Source organism: Oncorhynchus gorbuscha, linkage group LG01 (assembly GCF_021184085.1).
Source record: "Oncorhynchus gorbuscha isolate QuinsamMale2020 ecotype Even-year linkage group LG01, OgorEven_v1.0, whole genome shotgun sequence".
Lineage (NCBI taxonomy): Eukaryota > Metazoa > Chordata > Actinopteri > Salmoniformes > Salmonidae > Oncorhynchus > Oncorhynchus gorbuscha.
Genome location: NC_060173.1, coordinates 120,556,863 through 120,571,847, shown reverse-complemented (window position 1 = coordinate 120,571,847; position 14,985 = coordinate 120,556,863). Strand labels below are relative to the sequence as shown.

Below are 14,985 nucleotides of genomic sequence, written 5' to 3'. Positions count from 1 at the left end.
CCCAGACACCCTGGACCCATTCCATACCGCATATCTCCCAAACAGATCCACAGATGACGCAATCTCTATTACACGCTGCCCTTTCCCACTTGGACAAAAGGAACACCTACGTGAGAATACTGTTCATTGACTACAGCTCAGCCGTAAAAACATTTTTTAACCTTTATTTAACCAGGTAGGCTAGTTGAGAACAATGTTTTATTTACAACTGTGACCTGGCCAAGATAAAGCCAAGCACAAACAGAGTTACACATGGAATTAACAAACATGCAGACAATAATACAACGGAACAATTCTATATACAGTATGCAAATACGGTAGGATAAGGGAGGGCAATAAATAGGACAGTGGCGAAATAATTACAATATCGCAATTAAACACTGGAATGGTAGATGTGCAGAATATGAGTGTGCAGGTTGAGATACTGGGGTGCAAGGGAGCAAAATAAATGGAGGATGAGGTAGTTGGATGGGCTATTTACAGATGGGCTATGTACAGGTTCAGTGATCTGTGAGCTGCTCTGACAGCTGGTGCTTTAATAACCTTGTTCTGAACACCTCCAAAACAAAGGTTATGTGGTTTGGTAAGAAGAATGCCCCTCTCCCCAGGTGTGATTACTACCGCTGAGGGTTTAGATCTTGAGGTAGTCACCTTGTAAAGGTACTTGGGAGTATAGCCAGACGGTCCACTGTCCTTCTCTCAGCACATATCAAAGCTGCAGGCTAAAGTTAGAGGAAACCAAGTCTTGATTTATCGTAATCGCTCTTCTTACACCCCAGCTACCAAACTAACCCCGATTCAGATGATCATCCTACTACATTATGGAGACATAATTTATACAGTTCAAGTCGGGAATTTAAATACACTTAGGTTGGAGTCATTAAAACTAGGTTTTTCAACCACTCAACAAATTTCCTGTTAACAAACTATAGTTTTGGCAAGTCAGTAAGGACATCCACTTTGTGCATGACAACAAATTTTTCCTACAATTGTTAACAGATTATTTCACTGTATCACAATTCCAGTGGATCAGAACTTGTAGGAAAAAATCTATGACATCATGGGGATTTTCCAGTATCTATATTGTTTTCGCAGAAGTAGAGAGGGTTAATCATTAGACATAAATAAGCATAACATAGGCTGGATCCATGTGAATGTATAAAGCTGGACCAATAAGGCAAACTGTTAGATATGTAAATACAGAACGTAAGCAGAATCGTTGTGAATGTGCCAAGCTTGAACAACTGACACGGCCGTCTTGGGCCGAGTCTGATCTTGCGAAGGCTACTGGACACATATATGGGTTAATCATTCCTGGGCAACATAGGCCTGAACCTGTGAAGGTCAGTGAATATGTACTTTAGTTCATCAATACTAGATCCACAAGCCATGTATATGTATTGGGGAGAAATGTTGCATAGTGAAAAGACATGTCTGTATTAATCAAATAATATTAGAAATGGACTTATACTGGAAATACATATATGCAATAAATGTATTTGTTTTGTATTAATACTCTGGCGCCGCCATTATAATATAAACTAAGATAAGTCAGATGTGGGCGTTAACAAGCAAGAATCAAATCAAAGTACAGAAATAAAACAACAGTAAAAAGACAGGCAATGTACAGTAGCGAGGCTACATACAGACACCGGAAGTAGTATGTACAGTTGGGAGAACAAGTATTTGATACACAGCCGATTTTGCAGGTTTTCCTACTTACAAAGCACGTAGAGGTCTGTAATTTTTTATCATAGGTACACTTCAACTGTGAGAGACGGAATCTAAAACGAAAAAGCTAGATAATCCCATTGTATGATTTTTAAGTAATTAATTTGCATTTTATTGCATGACATAAGTATTTGATCACCTACCAACCACTAAGAATTCCTGCTCTCACAGACCTGTTAGTTTTTCTTTAAGAAGCACTCCTGTTCTCCACACACTACCTGTATTAACTGCACCTTTTTGAACTCGTTACCTGTATAAAAGACACCTGTCCACCCACTCAATCAAACAGACTCCAACCTCTCCACAATGGCCAAGACCAGAGAGCTGTGTAAGGACATCAGGGATAACATTGTAGACCTGCACAAGGCTGGGATGGGCTACAGGACAATAGGCAAGCAGCTTGGTGAGAAGGCAACAACTGTTGGCGCAATTATTAGAAAATGGAAGAAGTTCAAGATGACGGTCAATCACCCTCGGTTTGGGGCTCCATGCAAGATCTCATTTTGTGGGGCTTCAATGATCATGAAGAAGGTGAGGGATCAGGCCAGAACTACACAGCAGAACCTGGTCAATGACCTGAAGAGAGCTGGGACCACAGTCTCAAAGAAAACCATTAGTAACACACTACCCTGTCATGGATTAAAATCCTGCAGCGCACACAAGGTCCCCCTGCTCAAGCCAGCGCATGTCCAGGCCCTTCTGAAGTTTGCCAATGACCATCTGGATGATCCAGAGGAGGAATGGGAGAAGGTCATGTGGTCTGATGAGACAAAAATAGAGCTTTTTGGTCTAAACTCCACTCGCCGTGTTTGGAGGAAGAAGGATGAGTACAACCCCAAGAACACCATCCCAACCGTGAAGCATGGAGGTGGAAACATCATTCTTTGTTGATGCTTTTTTGCAAAGGGGACAGGACGACTGCACCGTATTGAGGGGAGGATGGATGGGGCCATGTATCGCGAGATCTTGGCCAACAACCTCCTTCCCTCAGTAAGAGCATTGAAGATGGGTCGTGGCTGGGTCTTCCAGCATGACAACGACCCGAAACACACAGCCAGGGCAACTAAGGAGTGGCTCCGTAAGAAGCATCTCAAGGTCCTGGAGCTGCCTAGCCAGTCTCCAGACCTGAACCCAATAGAAAATCTTTGGAGGGAGCTGAAAGTCCGTATTGCCCAGCGACAGCCCTGAAACCTGAAGGATCTGGAGAAGGTCTGTATGGAGGAGTGGGCCAAAATCCCTGCTGCAGTGTGTGCAAACCTGGTCAAGTACTACAGGGAACGTATGATCTCTGTAATTGCAAACAACGGTTTCTGTAACAAATATTAGGTTCTGCAAATGAATTACTTATAAATCATACAATGTGATTTTCTGGATTTTTGTTTTTGATTCCGTCTCTCACAGCTGAAGTGATAAAATGATAAAAATTACACGCCTCTACATGCTTTGTAAGTAGGAAAACCTGCAAAATCAGCAGTGTATCAAATACTTGTTCTCCCAACTGTACCTGTAGATATGGTTAAAGTGACTATTCATATATATATGTCAGTTAAGAACAAATTCTTATTTTCAATGACGGCCTAGGAACAGTGGGTTAACTGGTCTAGGAACAGTGGGTTAACTGGTCTAGGAACAGTGGGTTAACTGCCTGTTCAGGGGCAGAGCGACAAATTTGTACCTTGTCAGCTCGGGGGTTTTGAACTTGCAATCTTCCGGTTACTAGTCCAACGCTCTAACCACCCTGCCGCCCATATGGTGAACAGAGTGTAGCAGTAGCGTAAAAGAGGGGTTTAGCAGATGGTGGGTGGGACAATGCAGATAGCCCGGTAAGCCACTGTGCGGGAGAACTGGTTGGTCTGGCCAATTGAGGTAGTTTGTACATGAATGTATAGGTAAAGTGACTATGTGACTATGCATTGAGACAAAGATAATGGTGGTGAGAGGCCACGGGGTGTTAATCATTTACATAAGGAGTGACCATGTGTGTCATCTGAAGGTGGAAACCTATAAAACCAGAGGTTTGAAAAGAGTAATCAGTTGTTCCATGGAATTACTCGGCTTCTGTTACTTTTTGTAATAAAGTCTAATTGAATTTACATGCTCCGGTATCTGAGAAATATTTCCATGACATAAATGACGAGCCAGGGATGGCTACAAGGGACCAGTGAATGGTGAAACTTCTGTAAATGTTTGTCTGATTTGCTTCGGGAGTCCTGCCTCAGCAATAGACGCACCAAGTAGGTCTCTCCAAATTTTAAACAAACCAAAATATATTGGGAGCTTTTGAATTCAATAAATGCATTCATGAATGATCAGGAAAAAGCTTTGGGGGGACTATTACTCCTGTTGCTTAAAAGGCCATTAGGAATAAGTGGTAAGAACGCACAAGGAAAATGAGCACCAAATGGCCAGCAGAAGGAATGTTGGATGTCTTATTGTGTGAAGAAATGGGGTCCCTGATAAAAGAAAACATAAAACAAGCAAATAACAAAATGAAGAAAAGGAGGAACAAAAGAAAAGGAGAACGAAGTGCTACAATTTTAAGCAGAAGAGCATGAAAACAGCAACAGAAACTTTGAAAGAAGATGAAAAACCAGACCAAGAAAAAGCAGAATGGTTCGTCAACCCTCCACCAATGGACAGTTTCTGATAACTGGAACCATAGAAATAAAAGGTGAAGTAGATAAAAAGAAGAAAAGAGATGGCTTCTACGCCCTCTATACCCTCTTCGCCCTCTATACCCTCTTCGCCCTCTATACCCTCTTCGCCCTCTATACCCTCTTCGCCCTCTATACCCTCTTCGCCCTCTCAGGCAAAGGGAGAAAGTGATGAGTAGAAAAACCCTCTCAGACAGAGAGCACAAAAGAAAGATCGAAGAGGCTACGAAAACAGGAATAGAAACCCTCAACTGCTATGGGGGACTGAGAAAAGCCCTAGCAAAGATGGGAGTAAGAACAGAAGAAGAACCATCAGACCAACATACAAGAAACAAGATAAGAGCAAAGGATAGAAAGACAGAAGAATTTAAGCAAAAGCTAGAAAAATGTAAGAAGAATTATATAGAACAAGGGCTTGACAAATCAGATGAGGAAAGGGAATGGGAAGAAATTGACAGCAGTATAAGAGACAAAGATGGGGAAAGAATAATAAAATAATTAGGAGATCAGGCTATCCATAGGGGAATGAGACATAGAAAAAGTAAGGGAATACCGAAAATAATATGGGGAGATATACGGAGGAAGATGGAGTTTCTGGTGGACAGAAGGATGGAAATGGATAGAAACTAAAAAAGGTAGAAAAGATAAGAACTAGCCAGGGCCTAGAAAGACCAATGTAAGGGACAACGGGTTAGCCCTGAAAGAAAGCAGAGAAAGATGAGGAATAGGACAAAGCTGAAAAAACCTGATGTCCCATTTTGATAAAGGGGAATCAATGCCCGTATGTACCATGGGGCTCACAGGATCTGGAAGGGTTGGTTACTCGCCTGCCGAAACCTCCATGATGAAGCTGGAAAATGGATCAGAACCTTTGAAGAACAAACCATAGGGAAACTACTGGCTGTGGGGGATCTGAAGGCACTGCTGGTAAGAGTAGTGGGGGTAGCAAACATGGAGGATGTACTGCAAGACAGTGACCTTGCTGATGCAGCGGGAGACATACTGGCAGATGGACGAGCCTTTGACACATATCGTCCAGCTGTCTGGCGTGCTCAGAAAGAGGAACACGCAACAAGGGTTGATCCTAAGGCACTAAATGGAAAAGCAATGGGCGACAGCTGCATACCCAGCTGCAGACCCAGCATACCTCCATGGACAGTTGAAACGATGGAAACTGGAAACAGAACGGAATCCAGAGGGGGACCGACTGATGACAACTCTGTTCCGGAAGTCAGTGGTAGAAGCCATGCCCCAGTCAGTAAAGAGCAGGTTGGAGGATGTGGGACTGACTTCAAAGTCACACAAGGAATTCTGGGACCACGTGATCCATGCAGTGGAGAAATACAGAAAGGATGAACAGAAACAAATAGAACAAGGAAAAGACATTCAAAGAAAACTGACCCAGCTGCAGCTGAAAAAACTGACTAACAAAGGAAAAAAAAAATCCAGGCCCCAGTGATGACTCCAGTGCAAGAGGTAGGGACAATGGCTGCAGTCTCCAAGGGGGGCACCACCACTTCTTGTCAAACAGGTCCAAGTGCAACCCACCAGTAGTGAATGTGTATACACAACAACCCCGGGAATTGGAATGGTGGCAACAAGCAACAAAAAGCTCCACAAAATAATAAGAAAAAAGGAACCAGAAGTCCCCAGGGACCACTTGGGGTTTGTTGGGGATGCCAGCAGCCAGTACACTCCAGACAACACTGCCCTACAAATCCCTGGCAGGACTGAAATGGAGGGAACCAAAACAAGTGGCAACCACCAGGTAACAGGAATCAAAAAATTGGTAGCCACAAGGAAGTGGGCACCATAATAACTAGAACCAGGATGGTGGATGGCAAGGCAAGGCAACCAGAGTCAACCACAAGGTCCTGTGAACCCATGAGTGGGGCCAAATCAAGGATTACTAGGGGTGCCCAGCGAATCCTAGTAGGGTCAATCCTAGGGAGGGACAGCTCCCAAACACGAGAGCTGATCAAGAAGCTATGCTGCAGGTTCAAACAGAGAACAAAGGCACACCCATGATGAGAGGTACTGGAGCCACTTACACATGTGTAAGCCCAAATGATGCCTCATCTCCCCATGTCTAGTAAATACACCAAAACTGTAGGATTATCGGGACAACCGCAGCTAATTCCAATGACTGCTCCAGTTCGTCTGACGGCAAATCAGCAACAATTCCGATATTAGTGTCAGATCAAACCCCAATTAATCTACTAGGAAGGGATGCTCTCTGCAGAATGGGCATACAAATCAAGTGCTCTCCTGAAGGAGTAATAATGGAAAGAACAGGGTTAAATTTGCAAATGATAATGACAGCAGAGACAGCTAATGGTTAGGGGACGTGGAGACAGAAATAAACAGAGCCATGGGGAAATGGGTTTATTCAGGCCCAAATACCTGAAGCTGATAGAGCAAAATCAGAATACCACTGCACAATGCAGTTTGACCAATACCAAGACCATTTTGTAGAACAACTTTGGACAATGAATGCAAATCTAAAGTCAGTAGCAATGATGTCACAGTACATAATTATAGGAAAACGGAGCTGCAATGGATCTGAGTGACAGAGATGGATCAAAGTTCGTACAAAGATGGCACAATGTCTTTGACTGTCCCTCACATTACATTGTTGGTAAATCAAGGATTTACGGCCAAAGAATTGGGGCCAATGATGAAGAAAGCCAAGAGAAGGGATAAACAGATAATCCATTGATTTTCCATTGCAAAGATAAGGCTTTAATTAAAATACTGGCAACAACAGTAATGAATGGGGATCAAAGGGAAGTCAAGGTTACAGCTAATCAGCAAGGACAGTTAGGTGAAGAAATAGGGCCAGTTAGTCAAAACCACTTAAGCCTACCCCTTACTTTTTCGAACATTCTGTTAAAAATCGCGCAACATTTCAGCGTCCTGCTACTCATGCCAGGAATATAGTATATGCATATGATTAGTATGTGTGGATAGAAAACACTGACGTTTCTAAAACTGGTTAAATCACGGCTGTGACTATAACAGAACATGTGTTTCATCGAAAAGCGCAAGAAAAACTGATCACCGAAAACTGGAAAAAATATCAATGCGCCACTTGCATGTATTGTCTATGGGACAGCAAATTATATGGGGCTGAGATTGCAAGTCCGACAGCTTCCACACGATGTCACCAGTCTTGTCAATTGCCTGGGCGTTGTTTCTTGGTCAAACGAGTAAGAGAGACACTATTCCTTCCGGTCTCCGACAGGATGTTTTGGAAGAGAAATGTCCGACCATGATTTGAAGACGTGGAGCTATTGAATACACATCGCCCCGTGATCAATCTGATAGATTATTAACGTTTACTAATACCTAAAGTTGGATTACAAAAGCATCTCGAAGTGTTTTGTGAAAGTTTATCGTCAACTTTTTTAATTTAAAAAAATGACGTTGCGTTTTAAAACGGTGTTTTTTCCTGGATCACACACTTTTCATAGATCGATATTTAGGGTCGCTGTTGGCTGGGCTCCCTGCCTGTGCCATTAAACCCCTTCAACTCATCCAGAACGCCGCAGCCCGCCTGGTGTTCAACCTTCCCAAGTTCTCTCACGTCACCCCGCTCCTCCGTTCTCTCCACTGGCTTCCAGTTGAAGCTCGCATCCGCTACAAGACCATGGTGCTTGCCTACGGAGCTGTGAGGGGAACGGCACCTCAGTACCTCCAGGCTCTGATCAGGCCCTACACCCAAACAAGGGCACTGCGTTCATCCACCTCTGGCCTGCTCGCCTCCCTACCACTGAGGAAGTACAGCTCCCGCTCAGCCCAGTCAAAACTGTTCGCTGCCCTGGCCCCCCAATGGTGGAACAAACTCCCTCACGACGCCAGGACAGCGGAGTCAATCACCACCTTCCGGAGACACCTGAAACCCCACCTCTTTAAGGAATACCTAGGATAGGATAAGTAATCCCTCTCACCCCCCCCTTTAAGATTTAGATGCACTATTGTAAAGTGACTGTTCCACTGGATGTCATAAGGTGAATGCACCAATTTGTAAGTCGCTCTGGATAAGAGCGTCTGCTAAATGACTTAAATGTAAATGTAAATGTATATATGGACCGATTTAATCGGAAAAAAAAGACCCAATAGTGATGTTTATGGGACATCTAGGAGTGCCAACAAAGAAGCTCGTCAAAGGTAATGAATGTTTTATATTTTATTTCTACGTTTTGTGTAGCGCCGGCTATGCTAATTATTTTGTTTACGTCCCCTTCAGGTATTTTGGGGTGTTGCATGCTATCAGATAATAGCTTCTCATGCTATCGCCAAAAAGCATTTTAAAAATCTGACTTGTTGGCTGGATTCACAACGAGTGTAGCTTTAATTCAGTACCCTGCATGTGTGTTTTAATGGACATTTGAGTTTTAACGAGTGCTATTAGCATTTAGCGTAGCGCATTTGCATTTCCAGATGGCTAGATGGCACGCCTGCGTGTCGGGTGGGCTTAAGAGTTTAACAAAGACAGGAAATGGAAAACATAATTCCAGAAGGGGTCTCAACATTACACAGATGTTGGATTGGTGAAATCAGTAATCATGTAAGCATCAAAGTGAAATCTGATGCTAAGCCTCCCTGGAAAGCTGAATGTCACCAGTCTTGTCAATTGCCTGGGCGTTGTTTCTTGGTCAAACGTGTAAGAGAGACACCATTCCTTCCGGTCTCCGACAGGATGTTTTGGAAGAGAAATTTCTATATTAATATATTATATTAATATCACATGAAACCAGAAGCTAAGCCTCCCTGGAAAGCTCGATATCACATGAAACCAGAAGCTAAGCCTCCCTGGAAAGATCGATATCACATGAAACCAGAAGCTAAGCCTCCCTGGAAAGCTCAATATCACATGAAACCAGAAGCTAAGCCTCCCTGGAAAGATCGATATCACATGAAACCAGAAGCTAAGCCTCCCTGGAAAGCTCAATATCACATGAAACCAGAAGCTAAACCTACTTGGAAAGATCAATATCACATGAAACCTGATGCCAAGCCTCCCTGGAAAGCTCAATATCACATGAAACCAGATGCCAAGCCTCCCTGGAAAGCTCAATATCACATGAAACCTGATGCCAAGCCTCCCTGGAAAGCTCAATATCACATGAAACCAGATGCCAAGCCTCCCTGGAAAGATCAATTTCACATGAAACCAAAAGCTGAAAGGATAAGCATGACCATTGAAGGATTGATAAAATCAGGTGTAATAATAGAAACACAAAGCCGCTGTAACACACCTCTGCTACCTGTTCTTAAAGCCGATGGTAAAAAAATGGAGACTGGTACATGACCTAAGAGAAATAAATGACATTGCACAGGATTGGCTTTCAGAAGTTCCGAACCCTCACACACACTACTGACAAATGTTCCCCCACATGCTAAGTACTTTACAGTGATTGACTTGTGTGCAGAATTTTTTTGTGTGCCCCTGGCGGAAGAATGCAGACATTTGTTTGCGTTTAGATACAGAGGAAGACAATACACGTACACTCGTCTTCCCCAGGGATTTAAGTACTCTCCCAACGTCTTCAATCAGATATTGACAGCTGAGAAGGACATTGTTTCTAAAAACAAAACATTTCAGTATTGCCAGCCTAAGGTTGAGTAGCGAGGAAGAACCATAGCTCATGGTACCAAGGCAATAGCACCAGGATAGTTGCAAGGAATCAGCAAAGCACCATTGCCACAAACGGTAGCTCAATTGATGACCTTTTTTAGGGATGACTGGATATAGCTCAGATTGGATAGAGGAATATGTAGTTAAAACAGCCCCTTTGCGAGAGATAATGAAAGAAGCAGGACAACTCAACTAGACTGGAACACTAGCTCCGATTGCATTTGAGAAATTAAAAAAGGAAATGCAAACAGCACAAGCCTTCGCAGCCCCAGATTACACAAAACCATGTTTGCTATATGTTGCAAATAGGTGTGACAGATATGCAGCAACAGTACTTATGCAGGAAACATGTAGCAGAAGAAGTAAACAGCCCACGACTACTAAATTAGATCCAGTAGATCAAGGTTATCCACCGTGTGACCAATGGATGGCAGCATTATCCATTAACCCCTGTCCCCTCAGGAGGTATTTTGCCTTTTGGTAGGACGTCATTGTAAATAAGAATTAGTTCTTAACTGACTTGCCTAGTTAAATAAAGGTTAACTAAAAAAAAAAAATGAACACCATGGCGATCAGGAAAATTAGCATGACCATGTTTCTTATCTGGTCAGGTTCCTAAACACCAGCTGCATCTTAAACAAAAGCAGAACAGCGTGGCCAACCCTTACCAGCTCAGAGGATCTTATCAACATGTAATGTCCATAACTGTAAAATATTGTTCAATTTGTTTTCTCCATTTTACACAATAAACTTTTCCATGTTGTAGGCAATGGTTAAATTCTGCTGAATTGCCACTCAGCAACACCAACAGTCCCAGCACCAGACAGACAGTTTCACTGTGGTGACCTATGTTAGATCAGATCCTAAGGTCCAGATGGGTTGTGGGTAGCAGGGGGTACGGTTTAAGGCCCAGGTGAGTTCTGGGTAATGTAGTACGATCTTACCTGGGGGAGTGAATGCCTCTACAGAGGACTGAACTAGAACAGAGCATCTCTTGGAGGGCATTGGCATCTTCTTCCCTTTTGCCCAGGTGAGTTCTGGGTAATGTAGTATGATCTTACCTGGGGGAGTGCATGCCTCTACAGAGGACTGAACTAGAACAGAGCGTCTCTTGGAGGGCATTGGCATCTTCCGCTCTTTGTACTTGGCCAAGGCAGCGTGAACGGCTTCTGTATGCAGGTCTAGACAAACACAGAGATCACGCAACCGTTTATTACACAGTATCATACATATCCTGCATGCACTGTGTGAACACTTCCTGAAAAACATCCTTTAGGTTATGTCAGCATTGGAACAGACACCTGAAAAGTGTTAACCCAACCATAATACACATTTAGGGGTGGTTCCCAGGACAGACGAGCCAAATCCTGGACTAAAAGGCATTTCCAATACAGATTCTCCTTTGAGCTTCATTTTCAGTCCAGGACTAGACATAGGGGTAGACACCCAGACACGGACTAAGTCCATCTGATCCTGTATGATTGTCCTCTTACCAGATTTGAAACCAACCCCGCCAGTCCATCTGATTGTCCTCCTCTTACCAGGTCTGAATGCCATTCATTGACTACAGCTCAGCGTTCAACACCATAGTGTCCACAAAGCTCATCAATAAGCTAAGGACCCTGGGACTAAACACCTCCCTCTAAAACTGGATCCTGGACTTCCTGATGGGCCACGCTGATACTCCACAAGGTGGCACCTCTGGGGTGCATGCTCAGTCCCCTCCTGTACTCCCTGTTCACTCATGACTGCATGGCCAGGCACGACTCCAACAATATCATAAAGTTTGCAGATGACAACAGTGTTACGCCTGATCACAGACGATGAGACAGCCTGTAGGGAGGAGGCCAGAGACCTGGTCGTGTGGTGCCAGGACAACAACTTCTCCCTCAACGTGATCAACACAAAGGAGATGATTGTGGATTACAGGATAAAGATAGAGCACGCCACCATTCTCATAGAGGAGCAGGTTAAGAGCTTCAAGATCCTTGGTATCCACATCACCAACAAACTAACATGGTCCAAGCACGGCAAAACCAATTCCCCCTCAGGAGACTGAAAGGATTTGGAATGGGTTCTCAGATCCTCAAAAGGTTCAACAACATCAAGATCATCCTGACTGGTTGCTTCACTGCCTGGTATGGCAACTGTTCAGCCTCCGACCGCAAGGTACTACAGAGGATAGTGAGTACTGCCCAGTACATCACTCGGGCCAAGCTTCCTGCAATCCAGGACCTCTATACCAGGGGGTGTCAGAGGAAGGCCCTAAAAATTGTCAAAGACTCCAGCCACCCTAGTCATAGACAACCCCCCCAGTCCATCTGATCCTGTAGGATTGTCCTCTTACCAGATATGAAGCCTTCAACCCCCCAGTCCATCTGATCCTGTAGGATTGTCCTCTTACCAGATCTGAAGCCTTCAACCCCCCAGTCCATCTGATCCTGTAGGATTGTCCTCTTACCAGATCTGAAGCCTTCAACCCCCCAGTCCATCTGATCCTGTAGGATTGTCCTCTTACCAGATATGAAGCCTTCAACCCCCCCAGTCCATCTGATCCTGTAGGATTGTCCTCTTACCAGATCTGAAGCCTTCAACCCCCCCAGTCCATCTGATCCTGTAGGATTGTCCTCTTACCAGATCTGAAGCCTTCAACCCCCCAGTCCATCTGATCCTGTAGGATTGTCCTCTTACCAGATCTGAAGCCTTCAACCCCCAGTCCATCTGATCCTGTAGGATTGTCCTCTTACCAGATCTGAAGCCTTCAACCCCCCAGTCCATCTGATCCTGTAGGATTGTCCTCTTACCAGATCTGAAGCCTTCAACCCCCCCCCAGTCCATCTGATCCTGTAGGATTGTCCTCTTACCAGATCTGAAGCCTTCAACCCCCCAGTCCATCTGATCCTGTAGGATTGTCCTCTTACCAGATCTGAAGCCTTCAACCCCCCAGTCCATCTGATCCTGTAGGATTGTCCTCTTACCAGATCTGAAGCCTTCAACCCCCCCCAGTCCATCTGATCCTGTAGGATTGTCCTCTTACCAGATCTGAAGCCTTCATCCCCCCCAGTCCATCTGATCCCCCCCAGTCCATCTGATCCTGTAGGATTGTCCTCTTACCAGATCTGAAGCCTTCAACCCCCCAGTCCATCTGATCCTGTAGGATTGTCCTCTTACCAGATCTGAAGCCTTCAACCCCCCCCAGTCCATCTGATCCTGTAGGATTGTCCTCTTACCAGATCTGAAGCCTTCAACCCCCCAGTCCATCTGATCCTGTAGGATTGTCCTCTTACCAGATCTGAAGCCTTCAACCCCCCAGTCCATCTGATCCTGTAGGATTGTCCTCTTACCAGATCTGAAGCCTTCAATCCCCCAGTCCATCTGATCCTGTAGGATTGTCCTCTTACCAGATCTGAAGCCTTCAACCCCCAGTCCATCTGATCCTGTAGGATTGTCCTCTTACCAGATCTGAAGCCTTCAACCCCCAGTCCATCTGATCCTGTAGGATTGTCCTCTTACCAGATCTGAAGCCTTCAACCCCCCAGTCCATCTGATCCTGTAGGATTGTCCTCTTACCAGATCTGAAGCCTTCAAAGCCTTCCCCCCCAGTCCATCTGATCCTGTAGGATTGTCCTCTTACCAGATCTGAAGCCTTCAACCCCCCAGTCCATCTGATCCTGTAGGATTGTCCTCTTACCAGATCTGAAGCCTTCAACCCCCCAGTCCATCTGATCCTGTAGGATTGTCCTCTTACCAGATCTGAAGCCTTCAACCCCCAGTCCATCTGATCCTGTAGGATTGTCCTCTTACCAGATCTGAAGCCTTCATCCCCCCAGTCCATCTGATCCTGTAGGATTGTCCTCTTACCAGATCTGAAGCCTTCCATTGTCCTCCCCCAGTCCATCTGATCCTGTAGGATTGTCCTCTTACCAGATCTGAAGCCTTCAACCCCCCAGTCCATCTGATCCTGTAGGATTGTCCTCTTACCAGATCTGAAGCCTTCGTTCATCCCCCCCAGTCCATCTGATCCTGTAGGATTGTCCTCTTACCAGATCTGAAGCCTTCAACCCCCCAGTCCATCTGATCCTGTAGGATTGTCCTCTTACCAGATCTGAAGCCTTCAACCCCCCAGTCCATCTGATCCTGTAGGATTGTCCTCTTACCAGATCTGAAGCCTTCAACCCCCCAGTCCATCTGATCCTGTAGGATTGTCCTCTTACCAGATCTGAAGCCTTCAACCCCCCAGTCCATCTGATCCTGTAGGATTGTCCTCTTACCAGATCTGAAGCCTTCAATCCCCCCAGTCCATCTGATCCTGTAGGATTGCCCTCTTACCAGATCTGAAGCCTTCAACCCCCCAGTCCATCTGATCCTGTAGGATTGTCCTCTTACCAGATCTGAAGCCTTCAACCCCCCAGTCCATCTGATCCTGTAGGATTGTCCTCTTACCAGATCTGAAGCCTTCAACCCCCAGTCCATCTGATCCTGTAGGATTGTCCTCTTACCAGATCTGAAGCGTTCATCCCCCCCAGTCCATCTGATCCTGTAGGATTGTCCTCTTACCAGATCTGAAGCCTTCAACCCCCACAGTCCATCTGATCCTGTAGGATTGTCCTCTTACCAGATCTGAAGCCTTCAACCCCCCCAGTCCATCTGATCCTGTAGGATTGTCCTCTTACCAGATCTGAAGCGTTCATCCCGCGTGTTGGTGGCCCGAGACTTGTTGTGTTTGGATCCTGGTGGAGCAGCCTGAGACATCTGGATCCTGTTCTCCTTCTGCAGAGATGGTTCTACACCTAGAGACACAGTAACACACGATGAAACACCTTCACCTCTAACCCTGAGACAACGTCTGGATCCTGTTCTCCATCTATAGATAGAGTGCTGGGCAATATGTCAAATTATACCATGTGTTTCATATTTGACAGTATTTTATGTTTTTGAATAATGCAAGTTTTAAATATG

General features: G+C 44.9%; 1 protein-coding gene across 5 annotated transcripts in view; it reads right to left on the bottom strand.

Annotated features, from left to right (window-relative positions):
• Nucleotides 1–14,985, bottom strand: part of dip2a (disco-interacting protein 2 homolog A) — a 279,281-nt gene that overhangs the window by 190,479 nt on the left and 73,817 nt on the right. For all 5 annotated transcript variants that reach the window (XM_046351249.1, XM_046351336.1, XM_046351426.1 and 2 more), the window contains exons 3-4: nt 14,700–14,816; nt 11,088–11,207 (exon numbers count right to left, since the gene is read on the bottom strand). In XM_046351249.1, the coding sequence (XP_046207205.1) occupies nt 11,088–11,207; nt 14,700–14,816 (237 nt within the window). The remainder of the gene's footprint in view (nt 1–11,087; nt 11,208–14,699; nt 14,817–14,985) is intronic.